This window comes from Erpetoichthys calabaricus, chromosome 14 (genome assembly GCF_900747795.2).
Source record: "Erpetoichthys calabaricus chromosome 14, fErpCal1.3, whole genome shotgun sequence".
In the NCBI taxonomy this organism is placed as follows: Eukaryota; Metazoa; Chordata; class Cladistia; order Polypteriformes; family Polypteridae; genus Erpetoichthys; species Erpetoichthys calabaricus.
The window spans coordinates 97600039-97625857 of record NC_041407.2 but is presented as its reverse complement, the minus strand read 5'-3'; the positions used below and the strand labels follow the sequence as shown (position 1 = coordinate 97625857).

General features: G+C 39.1%; 1 protein-coding gene across 2 annotated transcripts in view; it reads left to right on the top strand.

Moving 5' to 3' along the window:
• skap1 (src kinase associated phosphoprotein 1) overlaps nt 1-24334 on the top strand; it is a 268145-nt gene extending 243811 nt beyond the window's left edge. For both annotated transcript variants that reach the window (XM_028819166.2, XM_028819165.2), the window contains exons 12-13: nt 22041-22138; nt 24141-24334. In XM_028819166.2, the coding sequence (XP_028674999.1) occupies nt 22041-22133 (93 nt within the window). In that variant the 3' untranslated portion in view covers nt 22134-22138; nt 24141-24334. The remainder of the gene's footprint in view (nt 1-22040; nt 22139-24140) is intronic.
• Nucleotides 24335-25819: the final 1485 nt, after the last annotated feature.

The following is a 25819-nucleotide window of genomic DNA, read 5'->3' as shown; positions in this document are numbered from 1 at the left end:
TACGTACACTCACAATGCCAAGATAAGGTGAGTTACCTGGTTAAGGCAGAAATCTGACTTCTTAAAAAAAAAAAACACATTTACATAAGCAAACCCACCTATGGAGTCCTCCCTTTCTCAAATACTCCAGTGTCAGTGCTACCATGAACCCAAAAACAAGCATGTATTCATTGTCTCTGGAGAGTCTGCTTTTGAGTTTAGCAATGCATGTTCAACTCATCAGAATAGCAGGCTGAAATATTAAGACAGATTATTTGAATAAAGAAAATTAGAAATGTGAAAGTCCGAGCCCTCACCTCAGGACATACAATGAACATGCACAGACTACAAAATTATTAACTGTAACACACCACATTATTGGGTTACTCACGGAGCAATCATAACATCTGTTAACCAGGTTCCTCTAAGTGGAATAAGAGTTTGGATTGCATTTTTGAAACCAGTTTTTTGTGACTAACCAGGTTATTAAATTGTATGTGAATGCACTGAACATCCCTGGAACAACTGTAGACATGAACTCACTGTCTCTCATCCTGTGGTGGAGTGCTAAAGGTGGCACCATTCTGCTGCAGGGCATGCACATGACCTGCTACAGGGAATTTGTAGATTTATTGAGTTGGGCTGATCACATGTGGTTGTACTGGGATGTGACTGCCATGTTAAGACAGGGGGCGTGCAACTTCATTGAAACTTCTTCAGACATATGAGTCATGCACACACAGACATGACAGTCAGAGTTTCAAGATGCCAAGGATAAAAAGTAACTAATTGAAATAATCCTTTATAACTTATCAATAATCCTTTATTGTGAGTCAGAGTGGTAGCTCTGAGGCTAGGGATCTGTGAATCCCGTAAATGACAGAAGTTGGGCCTTTAACCTTCATGTTCATATGGCACCCCTGTCCGCTCTGATGTAAGTCCATACGTTCCAATAAGTGGTGTTTTTCATTATGAAGAACACACACGACTGACCAGGTTAAGGTCACCAGTGAACCTAAGTGTTTGGACTGTTGGTGGAAATCCATGATAATATGACAATATGTGAAAATTCTGTGCAGATAGCACCTCAACCAGTAGTAGAGCTGTTGTTCAACAATGCTGTCCTTTAAATTAGTGGTTCTCAATGTTCAGTACACCAGACGCCTTGTTGCTACAGTTTTTTGTCCCTACCCACTTCTTCTCTCAATTAAACTCCTACTTTAACTAAGCAAGGTGATATTCTTCTGGTTTCAGTGTTTTTTACAGCTACCCAGAAATTAAAAACTGGTTATGTCATATTTTCACTAAATGAAGCAGAAGTTTATACTTTATACTTCTTAATTGGGCAAGAATTCATTCATTTTTCTTTTAAACATATTTTTAATGTTATGTTTATTTAGATAATTATTTACTAATAAGTAAACAAGTGGGCCACGCTAAAGTACCTATTCCTTTTGGAGCCATTTGCGACTGCATCTTCTCTGCTCAACATTAATTGTCAATATTCAGATACAATTAAGAAAAGCAAACTCCACAGAAAACGTGAATAAAAAGGAAAAAAGTAAACAAAGATGCAGAAAAATACAAATAGTCCTAATTTCATATAAGTGTAAATCTGACACTACTGTGTTTTTCTAAATTCATTTACATAAAGCTCAAAATCTATGTGTGTGTGTGTGTATATGATGGATGTTCAATATACAAATCCACACCATTAGACCAATGCCAAAATTTGCACACCTTCCTCATTTAATCAGGGGAAGGCAGTAGACTATGTCCCAGCCCAAAATTTTAACACTGGGGGTACCTTTGCGATTTTTTTTTTTTTACTACAGTTTGAACAACAGTGTCGCCACAGACATGCAAACCAGAGGTTAACATTACTTACCTCTGCAATGCTGGGTGCTGCTTCTATGCAAAATAAAAGGGGAAAAAAAGCAGGTCAGCTAATTAAACAATGAGATTAATTAAAGGTAGTAATGACTGCCTGACTGAAAAACTGGTTGGAACAAAAACCTGCAGCCATAGGAGGCCCTGAGGACTGAACGTTGAGAACCACTGCTCTAAACCATGAGGCAACTTATTTTTGTTAATATTCCTGCAGCAGTGAGTTTTTTCCTGCTTTTTGAGTTTAGCACACCATTGTTACAGTGCTTTTGCATGTATATGCATTGAAAAGGTAAATGTAAAGTAATAGCTTTAAGCAATAGACTATCTGAAAAGAGCTTTTTCAGAAATATTTGAGTGTGTTAGGGCAGTGAGGTTGACAAGAGCTTATAAATGTGCAGTTCGGCCCGTCGCCATGACAGATGAACTCGGTAACATTAGTAAGTTGTCTCTCGGCCACAGCACACTGGAGGCCACATAAATGAACTGAAGCGCTAGCAGAGTATCAACGTTACCTGTCAGAATCCTCCCTGGATTTGCAGTCTTGCTTTTATTTCTGGAAACCTACACCACACTTCTTCCAGTAACTTGCTTTGAGACAGTAGACATTCCAAGAAGCCCCATAAAACACATTTTTTCTCTCGGTGACCCAGGACATATTGGCTTTCTTAGGAAAGACTCAGCTTGACCAGCCATCCTCCACACTGCCATATTTGACAATTGTTGGTTTTAGAATGTATATCAAGCATTTCTAAAACAGTCACATTCATTGATACTCTGTAATGTAACAACCCCATGAGCAGTAAATCAGTGTGTTATTTTGCAGTGTTATATCCATTCAGTTTCTAGTGCAATGAATCCACTTGGGACTCCAAGGTAAAGATGACATCCATCCTCAGGTGCATATATATACAATGTTGTTTTTTTTAAATTGGTTGATATATAAGCAGAATTAGGTTGATTAGCATGTTCTTTAACATTTTAGCCACTAGGGGGCCACACTGCCTGTGACACTTTAAAGATACACTAGGTTACCTGATTTAGAAAGGCAACTCATCAAAATCAAAAGAGCATCCAAGTGCTGCTATGTTGCAAATACCATTAGACTGATTTTTTGATTACACTGTTGGACAACAACAAAAATAATCAGAAAGAAGTCATTGGATCACTCTTGGTTGTTAATGTGCTGCATCACCTAATGTAAATGTTTGTTATGTCTTTTGGTTCAGGAAAAAAGCAGCAGGCATGTGAGGCACAGATGGAAAGATGACTTTGTTCAGAAAGCATCCAGCAAAAAAAACTGAAATCTCGTCAAATGACAGAAACGAGCAGAGCGGAGAGTGTGTGCAGTGTGCCTCTGGCAGGCTCATTCATTTTGCCGTATGACCTTCCTGTGACCCTGTTAGCAATGGGGTAAAAGGCAAGGTGGTTAGAGCTAACAGACAGAGAGAGATCTAGTGAGGAGGACCCCATGGGGTATCCAAGACGAGAGACTGCTGCACAGTCTCCATAGCAACCCACATTATGTGTCTCTGATGTCATTTATTTACTGATAATTGTTCTGCCCTTGTATACACACCCCTGTGTACGTATGTGTGTGTTTGTGTGTGTGTGTCTATTTGGGTGGGACTTCATCTAAAAAGCAAACATTATCACCAATGCAACAATTGTCAGGGTATAAGGAATGCGTAAAGGATGTTTTTGTGTAAATAATCTTCAAATGCAACTCTGCTATATGTACTCCTTACCTTCCTTCATCATATTCAAGTTCTGACTGTTGGGAAGTGAGCTATGCACCAAGAGCTCTCAGGAAATGTGTCTTTATGAGCACACACTTTTATCTGGCTGGTAGTCCTTGGCTTCTTCTTTACAATTATGTTCACATGATGCTTGATGACAGGAACAGTGTGGTAGTGGCCTGTATCTCTTGTTCATCCTCCAGACAGCTATAGTAGTTGAAGCAGGTAGTGGAACTAGTCTACATGAAGGGTTACTGAGGGATCACTTCCAAATATAAAAGATACAAGGTGATTTTAAAGTATGGAAGAAACAGAGAAAGGTGAGCCAGGCTAAAATTAGAATTGTGATTTACATTAAAATTTATTTGCTTAGCAGATGCTTTTGTCCAAAGTGACTTACAAAATAAGTCAACATACTTAAACATCTGTCTGGGGGACTGTTTGGGAACAAGTGTGACAGGACAAGGTGACAAAATTGATCACCACAAGTGAAGAGCTTAGAACAAACACTTAACACTTCAGTAAGACAGAAATTCACCATACGAGGGTCTGCAAATGCTTCATAAACACACTGAGGGAGTCAAAATTTCAAATAGAGGTGGGCAGCTTGTTTCCCCAGCCAGAAGCTACACATGAAAAGAGGCTGGACTCTTGACCAAAGATGATTTCCCAATAGTAGTTTAAAATATTTTAGTCAAAATATTGTTTGTGAACACCTAATATGTGGATTATGTGTCATGAATAGTTTGAGACCTTTGCATGAATGTATTGAATTTGTGTGCTGTTGTTCAAGTTATGTCTCCACTGAAGCCTACTGTATCGAGAATTTTGTGATTTCCATTCTCCATAAAAACATGTAATTGCAAGTTTTTCTTGGCCAGTATGGAGGAAATAATATGTATAAAGGCAGTTTTTGTTTTTGAGTATTCCTTTTATACTGTGCAAAGAGAAGACAACGTCAAAGAATTGGGGCATCACCCTGGTGACCCCATATAATTATTTAGAAACATAAAATACACACAACAAGTTGCGGATGCATCATTTTCGGGCAAGAGCTCAGTATAGAACTAATTGCAAAATAGATGAACTTCCGGTCATATGGGTTCCAAACAGGAAGAGGGGTGTCAAAGAGGGTAGAAAACGGAAGTGACATCATTGGTGGAGTTGCCCTCAAATTTTCATTCTTCAGAAGGAGGTAGAGAGAAGGCATTAGAACACAGCACCAGGTCACGGTTTGGCAGGTAATTACCATCAGTAGAGGTCTTAAGCTGCCTCCCATACACAAACTGTAATTGTGTGATAATTCAGCCATGATGCCTTTCACTGCTAACACTTCATCATCTTTTCCCATTTCTATGTGGGATTGATGTTTTATAAGATACCTTTCCTGAAGATAACCATCCACATTTATCCAGGCTTGGGACCATCATTTCTGTAATAAACGTGCCCAAATCTAAAATGGTCGGTACAGCCTGATGGGATATCCCTCACAGTTGTTGACAGAGAGTTTCAAAACTTAAAGCTACATTATCAGTAGGAGTTTTATTTATCCTGTGAATTAATGAAGGCCTACACCTTAGGCTTGTAGTTTACTGTGAAGTTAGACATGTCACCATTGAAAAGATTAATGAGGTAAAATGAGAGTGAAGAAATTCACAGCTTGTAGACGATTTTGAAATCAGTTCTCAACACAGCTGTAATCTGGATTGATATGACTGCTACATTTTTGACTAATTGTAGAATCATTTGGCCAGTTTAAATGTTGCCATACCATAGCTTCCAAAATTTCAGGATCCTCATGGCAACACACTCATTTCTCATTGTACTTTGTGCAATTGAAAGCAAGACGCATATCAGCTTGTCTTTTTTAGCCATTTTGTGAAGCCTCCTGCCAGCTTTCCTTTAATACTGTAGAATTTAGATTGTTCTACATGTATATATATTTTTTTCTATTCAGGTATTGGAGACATCCTTACTTATAATTAACAAGTTTTACCATTCAGGTCTGGTACTTTAGACAAGTGCATTGTGAACTACTACTCATGAACATTTGATGGCATTCTGCCACTACCAAAGTCCTGTTAGCTTTTCTTTTAATCCATCTATGAAATGTGAGTGAAACTGAGGTCACCCTGTGCATGAGGCTTCTTCAAGCACCTTTGGGAAAAGCCATTTTTGGCATAAATTCATAAAGTTTACTTTCATTTAGCTGCACTGGAATGAATGTGTTGAATCCAGTGTTGCAAGGATAGTCCGCAGCCACACATGACTCTGAATTGGACTAAGCTGGTTTAAGAATGCAATATGATATGATATGATATGATACAGTCATTTAGGTGCATTTTGAAGTCACCAGTATTTTTTGTCCAGAAGCAACTCCTGACTCACCGGTAACAAAAAAACCACTAGATATGACTTGCCATTCAACTCGTCTTGATGTTTAGTTATGCACAAAATCAAGCTTTTGGGGGTTCTCCCCTGTTTCTGGCCCTCTAGACCCAAAAAACCCTTGTTTTTAAGTCATTTTTGGGCCATATTTTGTGCATGAAATTACACCTGTATGATTAAAAATAAACCAATATGTGTCTTCTGCAAAAATTATCATAAGGACTTGAAGTTGTGCTGGCCATATCAACTGACCCCAGGGATTCACCACCTAATGTGGCACAAGGGGTCAACATTACACCTTTTGGTAATATAGGTATATGAAGTGTTTCTTTTATGCTATTTTGAGGTTGCTGATCACGAAAATAATTGCATAGCCACTCCCAGAAGGCTGAAAACAACAAATTTCAAACATGAGCATGTGGGGTATCATTTTAGACTATTTTATGAACAGTGATTACAGATATGTGTTTTTTTTTTATCCTTTACCAGGGACTCAACCCACTATGCATCTCTACCAAATAGTAACAAATAGCCAATTTCTATAACAATCGAGACTGTTTAGACTTTTAAAATTTAAATTGAAACACACATATTAATATTTAAAATATCTGACACAACTATTCTTGTTTATTATGCACTTCTACCTCATGAAGTAAGTCATTACATTTCTTATATAAATATAAGAATTATGGCAGTTTATGCTAATTCAGACTTTTATTTCCTTTTTTTTTTCATCCACTATGATTTTTTTTAATACACGTAGAGTTTGTATTAAAATTCTAGTTGTTTTAATCTTCTATAATCAAAACTAGAAACAAGAAGTCATTCTTGCAAGTGATTGTCGGCCAGTGGCATTCCCCTAATCAAACTAGCAAACTAAAATGGAAAGCTGAGATTTGTGAGCAGGGTTACACACGCTTATTCTCAGCAGGACCCTGCCTTGGGATTCACTGTCAGAAGGCCATGTCTCTTGCTTACAAGATTTACGTATTTTTCTTCATCTTGTTCCGCAGGACTGTGCCTTGTCTTCTGAGCTGTGATAATTTGCGGAGGTGAATCTGGAATGCTTTGCATGTGGTTTTAATGTGTGTCTGTAGCCTAGGCAGGAGCTCGATTTACGTTATAGTATATAGTAGACTGGCCATGAGTGTTTTACAGCTGTGAAATTCAAGAAGATTACAATCAAAACAAACCAATACAAGAAAACTCACTCTAGTGGTACCTTATGAGCTCCTTTTTCCTTTAAGGGGATTGGAGTTTTTAAGGCCTAGATGTCCTTTGTGTTGGTCACCTATTGAAAAGTGGCCTGTGACCATGAGCAAGGAAAATCTGAGCAGCACATTCAAATACAGGATATACACTGATGCTGCTTGTAATAATAACTCTCTATTTATATATCACATTTCACCCAATGAAGAGTGCTTTATGGAAAATTAACAGTCACCTAGAATATATTTATAAGATAATGCAATGGCCTTGCACCCTATGCTTGCTGGGAGAGGCTCCAGCTTCCCCACAACCATGCTCAGGATAAAGCAGATTTAAAAGATGGATGGGTGAATATTAAGATAAAAAGAGACACTAGTGAGATATGCTGCTACAATAATAAGAACAATATTAAAATAAAGAGTAAATAAAGTATAATAAAAGTTGTTAAAACCTGTACTTGTTTATCCTACAAATAATAACTTATTATTACAGTAAAGATGAGCAAATGGCAACAGAGGAGAGGAATATAAACTCCGGATAACTAATCTTGGAAAAAGTAAATTTCTGGGAGGTCCATGTTCTTTAGCATTTCAGGAATACAAAATTTTGCTAACCAAACAGCCCCACCTCTCCATTCTACATTACCCACAGATCACTGTTTGATCTAATCTGTCTGATTTACTGCAGAAGAGACAGTCCTTAAAGTTGATGCCATGTTCCAAAGGTTTATTTGGAAACCTTAATAATAGTGCAGTGCTGCATAGATTTCAACCGAGGAGAGGAGAATAGAAGCTCAGATAATGTTAGAGGACATAGAAACTCATGAGGCCACCAGTGTCCATAATGGTTATGGTATCTCATGATGGTGTGACCCTGTTATACTACTGGGGATGCTGTTTCTTACATCACCTGTGAAGTGTCATTCTAAAGACAAGAGAGCTACTTTGTTGTTGCTTGCTCCAAACCAGACTCTACAGTATGTGCCTGTCAAAATAATCAGAATGCAGGAAAAATGTAGGATCAAACAAAAGTTTTCTTCAAATAAGGGAAGAAAGGGTATAGTATGGCTTATTTTTGTGGTGCTATTCATTAATGACATGGTCACTACCTTTAAAATGCCCACCTCTGAGTACTTTTCAATATTCATTTGTGTTAATGCCACCTAGTGGATGTAGGATGCTTACCTTACAAGTATCCATCCATTATTAAACCCACGTAATACAGTTAAGCTGAGGCCTATCCTGGCAGTGTCAGGCATATGGCACATGGCTATACAACTCTCAAATTATTATGTACTAGCAAGCATGTTCCACTGTGAGAGACACAGAGAGATGAATCATATAACATAGTTTATAACAAGGATGTCTCCTCAGAATAATTCACAAAAATACAATACCAAAAATAAATAAACAGTATGCATTGCAACATTATATGTACACACATACCTACGTACTACATACACACTGTTTGTTATATTACAGTATTAGTTCTTATGATTGACTTGTCAGCAACTTTATGACTTGTGGGAAGAAACTGTCCATGGATCTACTGGTACAAACACCAATGGCACTGTACTGTTTGCCAGAAGGAAGGAGTGAGAAAAGCAACTGTGCAGGACCACTGAGGTTTTTAATAATCATGTTTACTTTCTCCATTAATCTCCATTGTGTTGTGTATGTGCTAGTCATATTCTGGCCGCTTTCACCATATTCTGCAGTGCTTTACGTTCTTGAGGAAGCAGGTTCTGCACCAAAGTGTAATGAAGTCAGTGAGACTGGACTCTACTACTCTGTGGAAGTTCATGAGAATAGATGGAAAAATGCTAACTGCCCTCCGTTGTTTGAGGAAGTAGAGGTACATGTGAGCCTTTTGGCAAAACGGCTTTTGAAACCTGTTGAAGTAAGGTAATAGGCCATCTTGGTAAATCAAATGGCTTGATGGGGTGATTGATATTCCTCATTGGTACAATTTCTTACATCCTCTAGCCAGTCTCTGCCCTAGGTGGAAGTCAAGGGAGGGCAGATCACAACTAGATCAGGAATAATCCTCTTCTCTGAATTGCATAATCTCCTTAGTGAACGCCAATGCACAGGACAAACGTTAAGTTTAGTTTCCTTAACAAGAATTACTAAATTAATACTTTAGTGCCATTCTAATTTCTCTATTTTTGCAATGCCATTTCTTCACCTTGCCATTTCATTGATTTACTTTCTGTGACAAGTTCCCAAGTCATTGCCTGTGACAGACATAACCCTAACATGATACTGGCACAGCACATTTTACAGCTAGGGTGTTCTTATCTGGCAGATGAGATTGTTGTGTTGATGCCAAAGGTCACACTCTTTATTTAGGCCAAAATGTTTAGTTGTAGTTGTATCAGAGCACAAAACTCTAGAAAACACTTAGGTCTTCTTTAACCTGTATTTGCACTGTTACACACTGTGGCCAGGTGGGCCTGATTAAGACACGACATGGCTAGTGCTAGTTTGCATGTTCTTTAGTGTCTGTGTTGGTTTTTCCTTGGTACGTTACTTAAGTGTGTGTGGGTTTGTCTGCATGAGGGAAATACACCCTGTTCAGCGTTGGTTTCTGCTTTATGGCCTACACTACTAGGACTGGCTCTGGATTTAGGGAGGGGGATGATGGATGGCTTGATATGTTTTTAGTTGCTTTGAAAGTAGACTTTTAACATTTATTTAGCTGAGTCTTTTATCCAGAGAGACTTTTCCCTTGCTCCCTCCCTTAAAAAGCATTAGCTCTGGGTACACTTGTACATAGTTCTACAACTAAAGCACCAGCAGGTTAAGTGACATGCTGGAAGCTTTGTTTTTCTACATAACATCTTTCATAATAACTAACAATGCCACTGATAGTTTAAGCGACTGGCTCAAAGTCACAATGGGAGTGAGCAGTGGAAACTGAATAGGAAACATGGCACATTACAGTTTACTGTGTTCTATGAGTGTAATAATACTGCTACAAACACAGTGAACAATGCAATAAGCCAACAGAAATCATGAATTTCTAAAATTTCTAATGTAAGAATATTCACACACCTATGTCGTGTTTCTCCCAACTCCAAATGTTAATAACATTATGTCTACAAATGCACACGTGTTCTGTTAGGCTTTTAGTTAGGAGTGGGTGATATACCACTTGAGATGTTAAAACAGAACCTTAGCCCTAAATAATATCATTGAAAGTATAGAATTAGTGCAGTCAGTGCAGGAGAAACAAAGCAGCCAAATTAGTTTTCTCAACAAAATGGTATTTACAAACATAACAGTTGAATTAATGGTTTTGGCTTATGAAGATAAGAAGATCAAAAAGATTCTGGATGTTGAAGGTGGTAGGCTACAAAGGTACTGTAAAAGTTACAGACCTGGAGATAAAATGTTTAAGTAACAAGGCAAAGATCAGAAGTGGGAACAGTTTTAATTTAGCATGCAGGAGCCGAAACACAAACTAAATGGTAGACCGAAAATCGACAGCAAAGTTTATAACCAGAAATCCCCAAACAAAACAAAAAATCCAAAAAATGCTGTACCACAGCAACAACCTAAATGTGCCATTTCACTGATGAGGTCATCAATCTGCAACTTTACTTTTCCATTTACTTTTTGGCACCTTTATCCAAGAAGATTTACACCATATGAGATACAATTGGTTGCATTTCTTTTGAAGCACAATTAAGGTGAAGTGACTTGCTCATGGTCACACAGTGTCAGTCATGGAATTTGAACAAACTCAAGGTTTGAAGTTTAAAGCCTTAACCACTACACCAAACTATGTGCCTGCCACTTTCAGGTAATGACCCCTAGCAATGCACTTCTTGTGTCTTTTGCTTTGTTTGTGTGTAACTTGACTATCAGAGCTCTGAGTTGTGGCGTTTCACCATCCCAATTTGTTCATATGAATTTCCAGTCAGACTGTTTGGGGAAATGTAAGGTTGCTGTGGATTTCATACTTGGTCTGCAAAAAAGGCAATCAAATATCAAGTGTATAAAACTTAAACATATTAAATGTGTATCACAACACTCAACTACAAAACCTGCATTTCTGGCTGACCAGAATATACTTTTTATTTTATACAGCTGACTAAGATGAAAAGTCAGGTTTACGTAGCAACTTGAAAAATGTGAATAGCTTTGTTTTCTCCGATTTGTGCAACTGTAGCTCATGAGTTCATGAGGTGTTCACTTGGACTTTCCAATTATGAAACACTTATTTACCATTTGTCTGATAGCGCATGGATACAGCATCAGCAACCAACTTCACAAAATGACTAGAGCCTTGGCACAAACAAAATGCATCACAATAAATTTGAAATAAACAGTAAAATAAATAACATGTAACCAAAATGCAAAATTAATGAACAAAATAAGTATGTTATTAAATTTACCACAGCTCTAAATCTTAGGGAAAAAATTAGAGCGCCTGTGAAAAATTTCTAAGAGTAGATAAAAATGTAGCAAACGAAATGTACAAACACCAAATTATGACAGCACCAGAGACTTATCAAGGATTTCAAAAGATATGAGGTGTGTCCGTGGGCACAGTTAATGAACAATACTTTTGTTACTTGTTTAAAAACATGTTTTCTATCAAAACTGTCAGAATTTTTCATTATACCGTGATATGTACTTTTCACAGTACCATCCACTTAAATCTACACATGTTCATCTTACCTTTAGACACTGAATTAGCTTTAAAATGACTAATACTTGGAGAAAATAAAAACACCACCACCACATAATCTGTGCCCGTTTCTCTCTGTGGCATCCCCATTGCCCCTTATGTAACGTGTGGCTGTTTCACTGTAGTTCTTTGCTCCCATAGGCTGTAAGATGATACTTTTGAAGCCTTCAAAGTAAAGACCTGCCTGTTGTCCACTTTTGCCCATTCCACATGAACATGAAGACGCTTGTTTTTCTGCCACATGATCTTCAGGGACCTTTCATACATACTTTTGTTCTTGAGTTTCGCAGTTGCATTTATAAAATGGATTTGTGAGCAGACAGCCTTTGGGCTCAGGAGTTTGAAGAAATGACTCATCCGACGGTAATAATAGACTTGCACTGGCATCTGTCTGCCTCATTTCGGTGAGGAGACCTGTAAAAGAACATTGCTCGCCTTGTCTTTCTAAATGAGCCTCTTCTCAGAATCTTGCATAAAGAAGCAAAAAAGTAAATGCGTACCAAGGATTTTAATAAAGGAGAAAAAAGTGTGTCGATTTTCAACTGAAGCCATTTTCTTTTCCAACGTGTACTTCGTGTGAACTCATAATTTTTCAAGGGAAAAAAGAGGAGAAAGTCTGCACGCTTGAAAGTCCCATTCAGCATTTGGCATCGCCATGATTTAGAAGCATATTAAAATGGCGATGTTGATAATCAAAAAGGCCTTTCTCAGGAAGAATTTAAGAAATGTGGCACAGATGGGCTGCAGAGATAAATAAAAATATCCGTCACATCACTTGGAAATTGCATTTGTTACCCTGGGGGGATAGTCCTTTGCTTTCCTCGCTTTTTTCCTTTTTCTTTTTTTTTTTTTTTTTTCCTTTTTTTTTTTTTTATTGCCGTTGAAGCACATGGTTACGAAGCTGTGATTTTCTCTTTTTATTTTTCCCCGAGAAGTAAATATGAGAGGAGAAGGTTGTGTTCTGCCTCGAAGCCACCGTGTTTTGATCTTTTACAACGAGACTCTGCTGACCGCTGCTGAGTTATGTCCAAATGGAGCCATTCATTCTTCTGCCATTGTGCACAGGAGCTGAGGATCAGCAATATTGGCTTTTAATGTACCTGCTAATTTGTCTCTCCCAAACACGCAGTCTTTGTCGCTTTTAAAAAGTAATTCTCATCTGAAAATAAAATGATATTTGGGAAGAGCCAAGTAGCTTATGGCCTGATACTGGAAAAGCTGTGTCGCCATTAACACACTAATAACTTGTCTACTGGTTAACACATGCATATATTATTAAGAATGAATTGTTTAATGAGCCCCTACTTCGTATGCAGCAATCTTTGTGTCATTAATCACTTTTTCACAGACAGACTTGTGTCTTTCCAGCATTATGATTGGAACTAAACTTTTGAGTATCATTCATGTTTTTTATGCACAAAAGTTACTGAGACTTGTGGGTGAAATGCAGATGTCTTACCCCAGAGCAATGAGGGACTCATTAATTTAGCACCTAATTTATGTATATAAAATACTAAGAGTTGTTTGTCTGTCACACAAAAAAAACAAAACACTAGGCCTGGAACCTTGATCTTAGTCTTGGCCTTAATCAAGAGCTTACGACATTATACACATAAGACAACTCATGAATTGGAGGTGCGGGCAATCTCTGGCACATAATTGGGATTTGGAGCCTTCTCACAGCAAGGAGCAGTGGCTATACGCTATTGTTGAAAGGAAAATAGCAGCTGTGCCGGCACACAGCATTGCTGACAGGAAAAGAACTGTAGCAACATCTGCCAGCAGTGAAGCACACTGCTTCCAAAAGCATGTCACACACTCTGAACACAAAACAAAGTCATACATGACCAAAGAACTGCAGGTGGGATGGTGAAGCACATTGCAAATGTAAAGGCTGACCAATCAGTTTCATCTCCAATGCAAGTTGTTTGTTTTGACCATAAAAGACAGTCATACACACTGCTAGGGCATGAAAAAGGTGGCAGCACCATTACCAGACTTGGGGTGCTGTGCTTCATAAGAAGCACATTAAGCACCTATCTTAAAGGACCAGAGGTCAGAGAGTTTCCTAGATGTATAACAAACTTGTCAATGATCAATGCTGCTTAAATCCCAGTGTAGACAGTTTTTACAATATGCCACACTTCTGGACATTTTGCCAAATCTTCATTCAAACCAAGTGTCTTCTAAACAGCAGTAAGTCAAAATTTGGTTCCATTGTGCCAGACCATTGCCTTGATTTGATAAGAGATATAACAGCACTAGAAAAAGTCCAGAGAAGAGCGACAAGGCTATAGTAGGGGATGAGTTATGAGGAAAGACTGAAAGAGTTGCACCTTCTGAGTTCAAGCAAAGGGGGATTAAGAGTAGGCATAATTTTAAGTGTTTAAAATTATGAAAGGCATTATTACAGTGGATCGAGACTCTTAATTTAAAGTGAGTTCAACAAGAACACGGGGACACAGTTGGAAGCTTGTTAAGGGTAAATTTCTCACAAATGTACACATGGAATAAATTACCAGGTAGTGTGGCAGACAATAGGTCATTAGGGACCTTCAAAACTCAACTTGATGTTCCTTTGGAGACATTAGGTGAATAGGATTGGTAAGCTTTGCTCGACATTTCACAATTTTTGCAATGTTCTAAAAAAAAAAAGAAAATCACTCACACAGCTCTGCAGTTCTCAGCCCCTGTTTTTAGCACATGTTAATTTTAAATATTGTCTTCTGAGTTCAGTCCATCTACAGGATGAACTTAAATGGGGTGTCCCAAGGCTTAGCGCTGCTACAGTGTCTCACAGCTCCAGCATTTTTCCGTTTGTGCGTGTGTGAGTGCGTGGTTGGATTTCTCTGAATACTTGCATTGCCTCCCACATATTGAAAACATGTAGGTTACATCAAATGGAGACTCTAAATTGCTGCTAGGATAGATCACTACTCCCCACATCCTGCATTAGAATAAGCCAAGTTAGAAAATGAACGTAATTAGAAGACTTTGACGTCTGTTTCTTTCTAACAATGTTTTTTTTGGTCTTCTCTTTTTGCACCAGCAGTTTCCTTGATGTTGTGTATGGCTGACATAGCACGTTTTCAAACTTAACACAAGTTTTCTAAAGGCTATTGTAAATAGTGTATAATAAGTAAGTCTGAAAGAATTACAAATGAATATTTCTAGCTCTGAGTGCAGAGCTTGACAATACTGTTGTAAAGCAAGCAGAGCCAATATAGTTGACACCACTGATGGAGTGCACATTCCCTGCATTCTGTATGCCATTTTTGTCTGTTGAAGTTGTTGAAAGGAATAGTTCCCACATGTCAACATTTTATAATCCATTCTTAACTTACAAAATTCCTAAAGAAATGACGAGTTTTTCAGTCAGGTTTCCATTGTGAAGTGAGATCCAGATGCCAAAAACAAGCTCTGTAAAAACAGATGTCAGTTTAGCACATTGTGAACTAAACACTGAAACCTCCACAGGCCACTTTCAAGGAGAAGTGATTTTACAAGGCAAAGCCATGCAAAATTGTGCAATTAAGTCAAATGTCGCCACAGTATGTTTCATATCAAAAAGATGGTGTTTGCCCCAACTATTTTAACAGACAGCATAAAAGCAAGGCCTGGGGCTTAATTGCCAGCTTCATCACAATGTAAGAGCCAAATCCTTTTAGTTAATCCATCCATCCATCCATTATCCAACCTGCTATATCCTAACTACAGGGTCACGAGGGTCTGCTGGAGCCAATCCCAGCCAACACAGGGCACAAGGCAGGAAACAAACCCCGGGCAGGGCGCCAGCCCACCACAGCCTTTTAGTTAACGTTAATGGTAAATTTACCATAGTTTGCTTAGTTTTTAAATTTGAATATTGCCTAATATAGACAATGGTGATTCAGCTTAACCCCCTGTAAGTTATAGAAAATGGAGTGTTCCTAATTTTAACTCAGTGTTACAGTAGAATAGGCTTTAGATTGAAGCTAGAAAGGTACAAAAACAGTTAGACAGATTGGCATTAAGAGCATATAGTTTTCTGACCGTTACATTATGTCAGGTTCATTATGGACAGTACATTGATGTGGTGAATGAGATAAGACAAAGAAACCTTAAGAAATGTAACTCAGATGCCTAATCCTTAAGCAAAATATGTTTCCCATTTTCTCGCATTTTTGCATGTTTTATCTGCTTTTTCCCTTATTTTTTGTGTGAACTGTTTGCATTGAGTTTCAATAAAAACTTTAAAATGAAGACAAATGGATTTGGACTTTATCTTTGTACAGCAAGTCATACTAGTGCCAGAATGCTTGTCTGGTAGCTGCATTTCAACCTTTTTCAAATATCTGGAAACCTTTGTCAAATGCAGCTACATCACTGTCTTTTTCCCAAATGCCATCAATTCCTCATCAGTTTCTACATTAACTATTGACAACGAGTGAGTGTGCAAATAAGTGTAAACTTAAATAACAGGGGAGCGTGTTTAAATCAGAACAAGCATTTTGAAATGAAGACTCGCATCCCTCAACGAACATTGGTCCCCTCTGCCCTGTAACCACTCATTTGTGCTTCACGTGGTCTGAGAGAGGCATGTAACCGTAGATTAAAAGTTAAAGATAAATGAATAGAAACCTCAGATCGCAGAATAAACTTCATATTTGTGCATTCCTAACATGCTTCAACAAACAGAAGGTTAACTACCCAAGATATAATTTCACAAACTGCCATTGAAAAGCCCAGAAATACATCAGACCAACGAATGAGGTGAGAGGCAGGTCTTTAGTTTGAAGACTTGATCCCATCTGAACGCACTCCTCAGTTTACTCGATTATGTTGGCCTCTTCTGTAATTTGCTTTGGATAAAAGCATCTGCTAAGCAAACAAATGTAAATGTAAAAGCACAGATAGTGAATCCCTCTTTTTTTTTTGCTGTTAAAACTCACTCCACCTTCACAAACATATCTGAGGTCGGCAGTCTGCACTCTGACATGCGTTGTGTGCTCGAGACATGCTTCACCTTTTCTAAACAGTGATGTATGTTCAGAAAGCACTAATAACCTCAATAAGCAATCATAACCAAATAACTCCAAGATTGATTGGCCTGCCTTGGACACATGTCCAATATCCATTGATCTCTGCGAGTTGGGGGCTGATTAATTGGCCTCTTAAAGCAAATGATGGTGTAAAATATTGGTTTGATAAGGAAAAGGAGAAAAGACCATACAAGGCTGATATTTGTTTTGCATACAAATCAAACCCCAGGACCCCCCCCCCCCCCTGCCATGCAATACATGAAATTAATTTTACTGACACTGGTTCAGAGTAATGTATAATAATAATATATAGACAGATGTTTTTCTTGTGTGGTTAACCATCCAAAAATGTCAAAATTTATGAAATGAGGATCTGCAGAAAAATTAGTTCTGCCAGGGAACCACACAGTAAAACAGTTTAGCGCTGCCACCACTGTCTGCACAGGCAGTGCATCACCCGTGTGTCCCTTTAGCTAAATGACAGCGCCAGAGGTCAGTGATTTGTGACATTAATACCACATGACACCAACGGTGCAAAGTCCAAACCACCTCTTCATAAAAGACCTTAGATGTAAAATATTTTGGATCATTACACAGTATTGTATATTTTGTAACTAACATTTTATACCCACTTCTTAGCATAATAAAGTACATTTTCTGTTCATTACGTATATAAATAAAATTATAAGCTGTTTGGATGTCTGTTTGCTTGCTAATCATTAAAAAAGAACTGAACCACTTTTCACAAAATTTTGCATATGCCTTGCTGTTTGTCCAACTTAAAATTACAGGCTTTCTGTCATATCAGGATGAGGGGGATTCAGAAAACATTACTGACATGGGGACTACAATTCCCATCAGGCAGCAAGAGTGCACAGCAGAGAGGATATTGCGATCAGCACACACACAGTTCTGTGGGAGCCAAAACATAAGGTCACATAAGACCACAGCTACAGCATTTTCTTCTCAGTTAGTTTGGCATTGTCCTGCAGGATTACTGTTTGAGTCATTGTGAGTTGTGTTTAGCAATGTTGAATTTCCAAAAGACATTTGTATCCCCTGGAGCAGTGCAGTGGTAGGAGACCAGGTTTCATGTCCCATGTTCTCCCCATGTCTGCATGGATTTCTTCCCACAGTCCAATGAACTGGCAAAGCTACTGTGTGTTTTCTGGCTGTGTGTGTCCAGGTTTGTCCTGTCATGTGCTTTTTGCTAGCTGGGTTAAGCCCCAGCACTCCCCCCAACCCTCATTTTTGGTTAAAAAGTGGGTTGGAAAATGACATTGAAAAGTTTTTGTCCCGTTTATTTATAGCCAATCAATGCCGGGTAGTCTGGTTAGTCCTTTATAAAGTTTGAAAACAACGGATCCTATCCATCGAAGGGCACATCCACAGCTGGTGCCGCCATTTAACATGACTGAGTCTGAGGAAGCTGAAAATACTCACAAAAACAAGGAGAAACGTGCCAAACCACACCAACAGTAAGTGGGCCAGGAATCAAGCCCAGACTCCTGAAATGATAAGGGAACATCATAAGGCCTTGTGATGAGGAAAATGTAACCTTTCAAATCAGGCAGCCTTTGTAAATATGGAAGTTGGTTTAATGTGATAAATAAAATAGTGTCTGCGGTGGGCTGGCACCCTGCTTGCGGTTTGTTCCTGCCTTGCGCCCTGTGTTGGCTGGGATTGGCTCCAGCAGACCCCCGTGACCCTGTAGTTAGGATATAGCGAGTTGGATAATGGATGGATAAAACAGTGTGTTAAACATAAGCTTGAATTTGTCACTTAGGGGTAACCAGCTGTTGGTCTGTTTCTGCACAATTGCATCCCTACTTCCTCTGTATGATAAAATAATAACAAAAAAAACTCAGACACAACACACAGTTTTCTTCATTCCTGGATGTCCCAAGTATGCCACTTTATATGTTTCGCCTAACAAGGTGCAGCTGCACTCACCTCCAGCTGACGTCCATTCTGTGGCCACCGCCTGGACTCTACAAAGGAAGAGTTATGGACAAGTCCTGCCTGTCCAGCCCCCCGACACTCTCCTCCCACAACACTGATGGTCAACATGATGGAGTGGGTCTGCTCATGCACCTTTTTGATTTGATGCCATCACTTCCAGTGAGATTTCTCCCACACCAGCACTGCCCCATAGCCTGTCGTTTACAACATCTGAAAACTACTCTTCAGTTAACCGTAAGCCTTTAAAACTGTGTCCGGCGCACTTAACTGCTAAACCACAAGCTAACAGAACAGAAACTTGGAATTCTAATACATGAACTCACACAGATCCCGTTCTTATTCTGGCTTTCTCTAAACTTGACTAATTACAGTAATGGAATATTTGTTTCTTGTCAGACATATTGCAAACATTCCTACCAGTAGTCCTAAAGTCAAAATGTGTCATAGCACAGATTGGCAAGTAAATGTAGCTTGAAATGTCACGCAGCACACTGCCCCCATATGCCACGAATACCCCACGCTGAGCGCCTAGAGAATCTGTCTGTGTGTGTGTTTTTTTTTATTTACACTCACACTGTGTCATGTCTACCGTGCGTCTCTCTACACTTGGTCTTCTAGTAAATAACTATGGAATATATTAGGGCATCCCCTCTGGTCGACGACTCCCACATCCAGGGTTAGTTCCTGCCATGCTGTTGGGATTGGCTGTGGCTCTCCGAGACCCTGAATTAGATTAAGTGTGTCTGAAAATGGATGGCTAGAGTAGGGGGCCCTCCAGATGCCTACTGAACGGGACTCCAGATTGGTCCGTAGCTGCACATTGGCCTTCACCGTCGCACACGACAGCATCCCGATTATAGCCGTGCATGTTGATGAGACAATGAGGGTAAGGATGGCATCAGGGGAGACGGCAATGAAGCCTTCTGTTATTATTTCTCATCTGCCAGCTTACATGCTGCAACCCGGTAAAATCGGAATTTAAATTAGTCTCTAATTCCAGTTCTCAGTTCTGCGTACGGCTTTTTGGAACGTGCGGGGGTCTGGTTAGACGCTGCAGGGTTGGTAAAGAAACTTTGAGGAGGAGGTGGAGGTGTTTTGTTTTTTTTTTTTTTCCCCCCTTTTTTTGTTAAGTTCGTGGACTGAAGCGTTGTGCGCATATGAAGACGCGGCTTCTGTTTTCCACCCAGAGGGATACCCTACTGCGAGTTAAAGATGCTGGCTTGTTACAGACCACGAAATAAAAAAGGCAGAAGCCATCTGATAAATAAATGAGCAACTTGGCCGTCTGCCTGCCTGAATTAGTTCCCTTTCTTATTTTTTAATAGTTTAATAAAAATTACCATAATTAAGGAACATCTGTAGAATTTAGAGTGGGTGCAGTTTGGCAACCTGAAATGAGAATTTAAATATTATAGCGGCGAGTTTAATGTTGTTTTAATTCATTCTGGCACAATAGGTTGAACTGGAAACAGTCGCCCCCGATCGCCGTCAGCGTGTTTAAATTCCTGTTCTATCATAATTTCTGATTTCTTAGTTGTAGTAATTTACTTTTTGAAACATCCCCAGTAAGTGACAGTAAATATTTACTGCAGAAACAAAATGCTGAGTAGTGCCTTTCATTTAAAAAAATCTCTCAGAGTGCCTAATAAAATGTTACATTTGAAAAAGAGTCAAAGGAAATGAAATATACACACAGTGTTAAGATTACACTCAAAATTTTTAACAAAATACTGCAACTTTTTCTTTCATAAGCTTTGATTAATGTTACTCAAGGTAAAATGTTGGAAAGATTTTAGTAAAGCCCAAGCAAATTATTGTGGTCCTTACAACACGGTTTATCATGTTGTAAGTCGTGCAATAACAGTAAGTGCTGTGTTGCTGGGCTAAATGAACGCAGACAAGAACTGTAGGGGGGCCGCGTGTCAGAGAGTGAGCTTCATGTGTCATCAATGGGAGGGGGCGATGCCACTTTTTGAAGCCCTCGAGTCCGGTGGCGTGGTGTGTTTGGCCGAAGCTCCAAAGCAGAAATGGAGTGGCACACCCGGCCAGCCCCAGCAGCTTTGCCTTGTCTGTGTGCGCGTTCTCCTATGGCTGCTGCAGGCCTCCCGGTGACCAAGACGTGGAAGTGCAAGTCAAGGCTGCTGGCTCAATCCTCTGCTTAAAATCGCTCAACTCCAATTGGAGAAACCAGGAATGAATTACACTATTACTGTGAAGTTCTCTTTGATCTAAGTGATTTATAAAGTGAAACTTTACTCAAAAACAGACTGCTCACCAAATGAAGAGCTATACATGTAAGGATATTTAAAAGGGCTAATATATAGAATTTGGTCAGATTCATAAAGTCAAAGGGATCAGGCCCTGGAACTTCAGCCTCTGGCTTTAGGAGTAGGCCTCACTGCCTGGGACAATGGCAGTTAATAGTGAAGCTGTGTTATATTATCAACAATGACAGTGGGTTGATGGGGTCCATTAGTGGCCAAAATGATGCATTTTAAGGCTTTTGGCGCGATCCTCCCAGCCCACACCACACACCGTGTGACCATAAGCAAGTTGCATCACCTGATAATGGAGGCAGTAAATACATAAAGGAAGAGGAAAATCATACCAAACCTGGAAAGCATCTTTGGATATCCACTCTTTTTCTTAACCTGCTTATCCAGGGAGGGTCATAGCACATGGAGTCTATTTCAGAAATCATTAGGCACAAGGGAGCAACACCTAGATGGGGTGCCAGCACATTGCAGGGTGAACACACACACTGGTGCTAATTTTTCTAACCTCCAGGTCTTTGGATATTATTTACAAAATATGGACACCAAATCATTTTCAAGCTTTTCCCTTTGCCATTTGAACTGACAATTAGACACAAGTTTGAAAGCACTACTTGGCCCTTACTTGTTGGTAATGCCAGTGACACCTCAGACTCTTAACACCCTTTCCCTGTAAACGCCCTTTCAAGAGCTCACCTCACACCTCCATCTTTTCTCCTTTTCTGGCTTCAATAAAAATAAAAGATCTCCAGCTTTTCGTCCTCATTCAGTGATTCTTTGAAGTAAACTGCTATTAGTGGTAAACGATAGAATGAAAGCTGAGCTGAGTCCCATCAGCTAACCCAACAGTCAGTCTCAAGGTGCTTTTTGCTTTTTCTTTGCAGGAGTACAATATTTATGGATGGTGGGTAGGTGAACTGAATGGCAACATTGGCATTGTACCCAAAGATTTCTTGACCACCGCATACATCCTTTGAGTTTGGTAAGTTAAGACAACCAGTTAATGTAAGTACCCATGATTACAAACTGAAACTAAATTGTACAAACAAACGCATAAATGACACACTAGGAAACGAGCAGTACATCCTTATCTGAAAACAGACGTCTCGCCACAAAAAAAGAAACCTACATCAGGACACTCGCCAGACACCGAAGCTTTAAAAACCTCATTACGCAAAATGTGAACAAAATATTAACAGCCAGTTTTGTTTTGTTTTTTGTGTTCAATCAAAAATCTGATTCTTCTCACTGGCTCCACCTGCTGGCAGAATCAGTAAGCAAAAGAAAGACGGGGTGGAAATTTAAGATAGATAGATAGATAGATAGATAGATAGATACTTTATTAATCCCAATGGGAAATTCACAAGTACAGTTTTCATAGAATTTCATGGATATTTATACATTTATCTCTCCGGGTTTAAATAACCTGTAAACCTCACTGTTTTTGTCATAGTATTTGCATTTTATTCAGAAGTGTGTGTCAAACTGTTAGCACAAAGTCTAGGATCCCTTTTTATTTTTTAGCATTTCCCTGAAGGCTCACAGAAGGCAGGACCAACTGTCTTTTTTTTCTTCTTTTTGATGAAGATGTGAATCGAGTGCATCTCTAGAGAAAAACTGAAGTGTTTCATTTTGAACCACTGAAATAAATTTGATAAAAACTCAGGCCTGTGGCCTCATTTAGTAGGATTATTACAGAAGTGGAGAGACTTTGTAAAGTATGGAAAAGGAGTTCCAACATTGAATCGGTCCATATGGGGAGTAATGGGCTCCGGACGCTTTGTAAAAGAGCATCATTCTGTACAAGAAACAGATATTTAAAAATGTGCTGGATGTTACGATTAGGCAGCGTAAGCTTTACATTTAAGGGCTTATTTCAAAAACGGTCAACTCCCGGTGTAGCTCAAGGTATGAAGGGGGGTCTCAGAACTTTAGTTCCATTTTGAATATCGATGGGGAGAGCAGGCTCAGCAATGCCAAGTTAATATTAGTGAGAGACGGTGCCAGAAATCCTATTTGTCAAAGCTACAGCAATGAGAAAGCTCTGAAAATAAACGACCATCAAGACCAACAGAAGGGAGCTAACCAGGGATCTTGGATATGATTGGCTTTGTGGGGGTCAACTAGTGATTAATGGGAATGGCAGGTGGGACAGTAAACTTTTAATTTTGTGGCCATCCTTGATCCCAGAGCACTACAGTTTGAAATCCTTCCGTTTTTGAGTCGCTTCAATGATTATGAACAGGCAAAACAACTCAAAACTTTTATTCCTCAGCCAGAAGGAGAACAAAGAGGCCGAGAGTTACAATAAAATGTGTACATATGAGGCCTCCTTGGAAGTTACCGCCGTAAAACCAAAATGAAGAACTGCTCTCGACCAGTCAGAAGCTGCTGTGCACTCGCTCTCCTTCATTTGTTAGCACCTTCCACGGATGTAGAGGTGTACTTAAAGAAATGGAAATGTCAAGATACCTTATATAATACTTACACTCTCTAGAAATGTTGTTGTGCAAATAGAGGAGTTCGACATAAGAGCGCTGACACTCCATAGACATTACTGTAACAAGTGAGTTCAACATTTTAAATAATCCATGAAGTTATTACTTAACATCAGTAATTAAAGGAGAAAATATACAGAAATAAACCGCTGATGGCATGCACACTTCTTCAGATACAAGGATCTACAGCTTTTTATTTAGGGAATGGAAATTCTTAATGGAATAAAATGGATCTGAGAAAGTTAAATTCAAAGACTGCAATGGCACATCTTACGGGTAACACAGAAACCAATTTATGCTGAAAACCACCACGTTTACAGACCGAGCATCTCAGGTGTATCATAATGTGGATTTGCAAGCGCATAAGGTCACAGTCTGAGTGTTTATTCTCCATATATTACTAAGTCCAAGAATAGAAAATTAATTTTATAAAATTATGTTTGTGTGTATTTTTGAAGGCTGACTGTCTCTTGTGATTTATTTTAGAGGAAGAATTGGTATGAGAAGAAGGACCATGAAGTTGAAAAGCAGAAGAAACGGATGACGGCCATTTCTATTATACTCTGTGTTCTGGATGTGTTGCCCAACTGCTACTGTATGCTGTGAATCTGCCTGATCTACAGATCTGGTCTGCCAGGATAGATTAATAAACGTGACAGCACAGGTTTGATTCTAGCAAATCAGTATTTGCCCCTTACTGAAAGGACTGAGTAAATGTTGGAACTTTTTAATTTTATGAGACAAATTGAATGACATTGTTTTCATGTGTGTCATATTTAAATAACTCACTTCTTGTTGCTCAGTTGGTGACTTATCATTCATTCCAGGTTATCAGTGCAGGCCTGTCCGTCTTCAGAATATTGGTTCATAATGGCAGGCCACTACTATATTTACATTTTTTTCATTAGAACCCTTTGAAATTGAGTCCCAAGCGTGTAACTTAACCATCAATGCTCCACCAGTCCCTCTTCACTACACTGAGAATAAATACAGTTATGTATTCAGAGAAAAACAAAATCACTATGATGTAAAGTTCCATTTAAGCTAATTGATGTTCTGTTTAGGTGTGAAATGTCATCCAGTTATTGTCTGCTTAGCTAATAATAAAAATATGCTAACAAACCTGCAATCCCAGTGTTTTTAACCTCACTTCCTATAAACCAGAAGATGAAAGATTTAAAGTTAAAACACTGTGCAGGGCAAAATAATGTTCCTTAAACATGTCTCTTACATGGTGAGAAATTACAAAGGAAACAGAAAAATCACCCACCATGCAGTGATGGGCACTCCCCTGGCACGGCATTTTGTTAGGTGCTGTTAGTCCTCTTGTACTCCATCCATGTGCCACAAGTTGAAAAGGCTCACTGCCGCGTCTTTTATCATCAGGCATACAGCAGAGAACATTAACCGAGCCTTATTGAAACAGTAATGCTGTTGATACAAAACACATCACAAAGCGCCTGCCGTTTCTGTAGGATTCTTTTCATAATGCATTTTCAGTATCAAAATTTCCTTTAAGAGGAATACTGGACGACTTTAATCAACAATGCAAATTATATTTTATATATAGATTATATATACATATCCACAAAGCTGGCAAAAATCAAAGTTATTGCATAACATAAAATGAACACAAACTGCTACTCCTCTATCCATTATCCATGCACAAGCGCCCTCTGCAGGACGGCCCTGGAACACTTCAATTCTTTTAAATGCAAGCTGTTTCAAGTACAAGGAGCACTGTGAACAAGAAATGTAGTCTTGGAGTCAAAAAGTAACACGAAGGCAGGCCTTCCGGCCCCAAACACTTACTCCACCCCACTAATGAGCAGCCCCCAGCTGCCTGTATTGATACTGTAGGGCAGGGGCTTGACTTTATAACTTAATGAAGAGAAGCCAACATCATTTGAGCAACATGCCTCAAAGCCGCAGGCTCTGCTTCGGATGATGTGGTCAGTGTGCCCGAGAAACTCCCAAGGAACAACTCAATACACGCAAAGCTTTACCTTGGAGTTGCAGGTGTGTTTGGCATCTCCCTAATATCACACTGTTCACAATACCACATCTACACCTAAACACACACGCACACCTCTCAGTCACTCATGTATGTAGTAATGGGAGGCAGTACTGGACTGGTGTCTCAGGCAGGATGGCTAGAGTTTCCT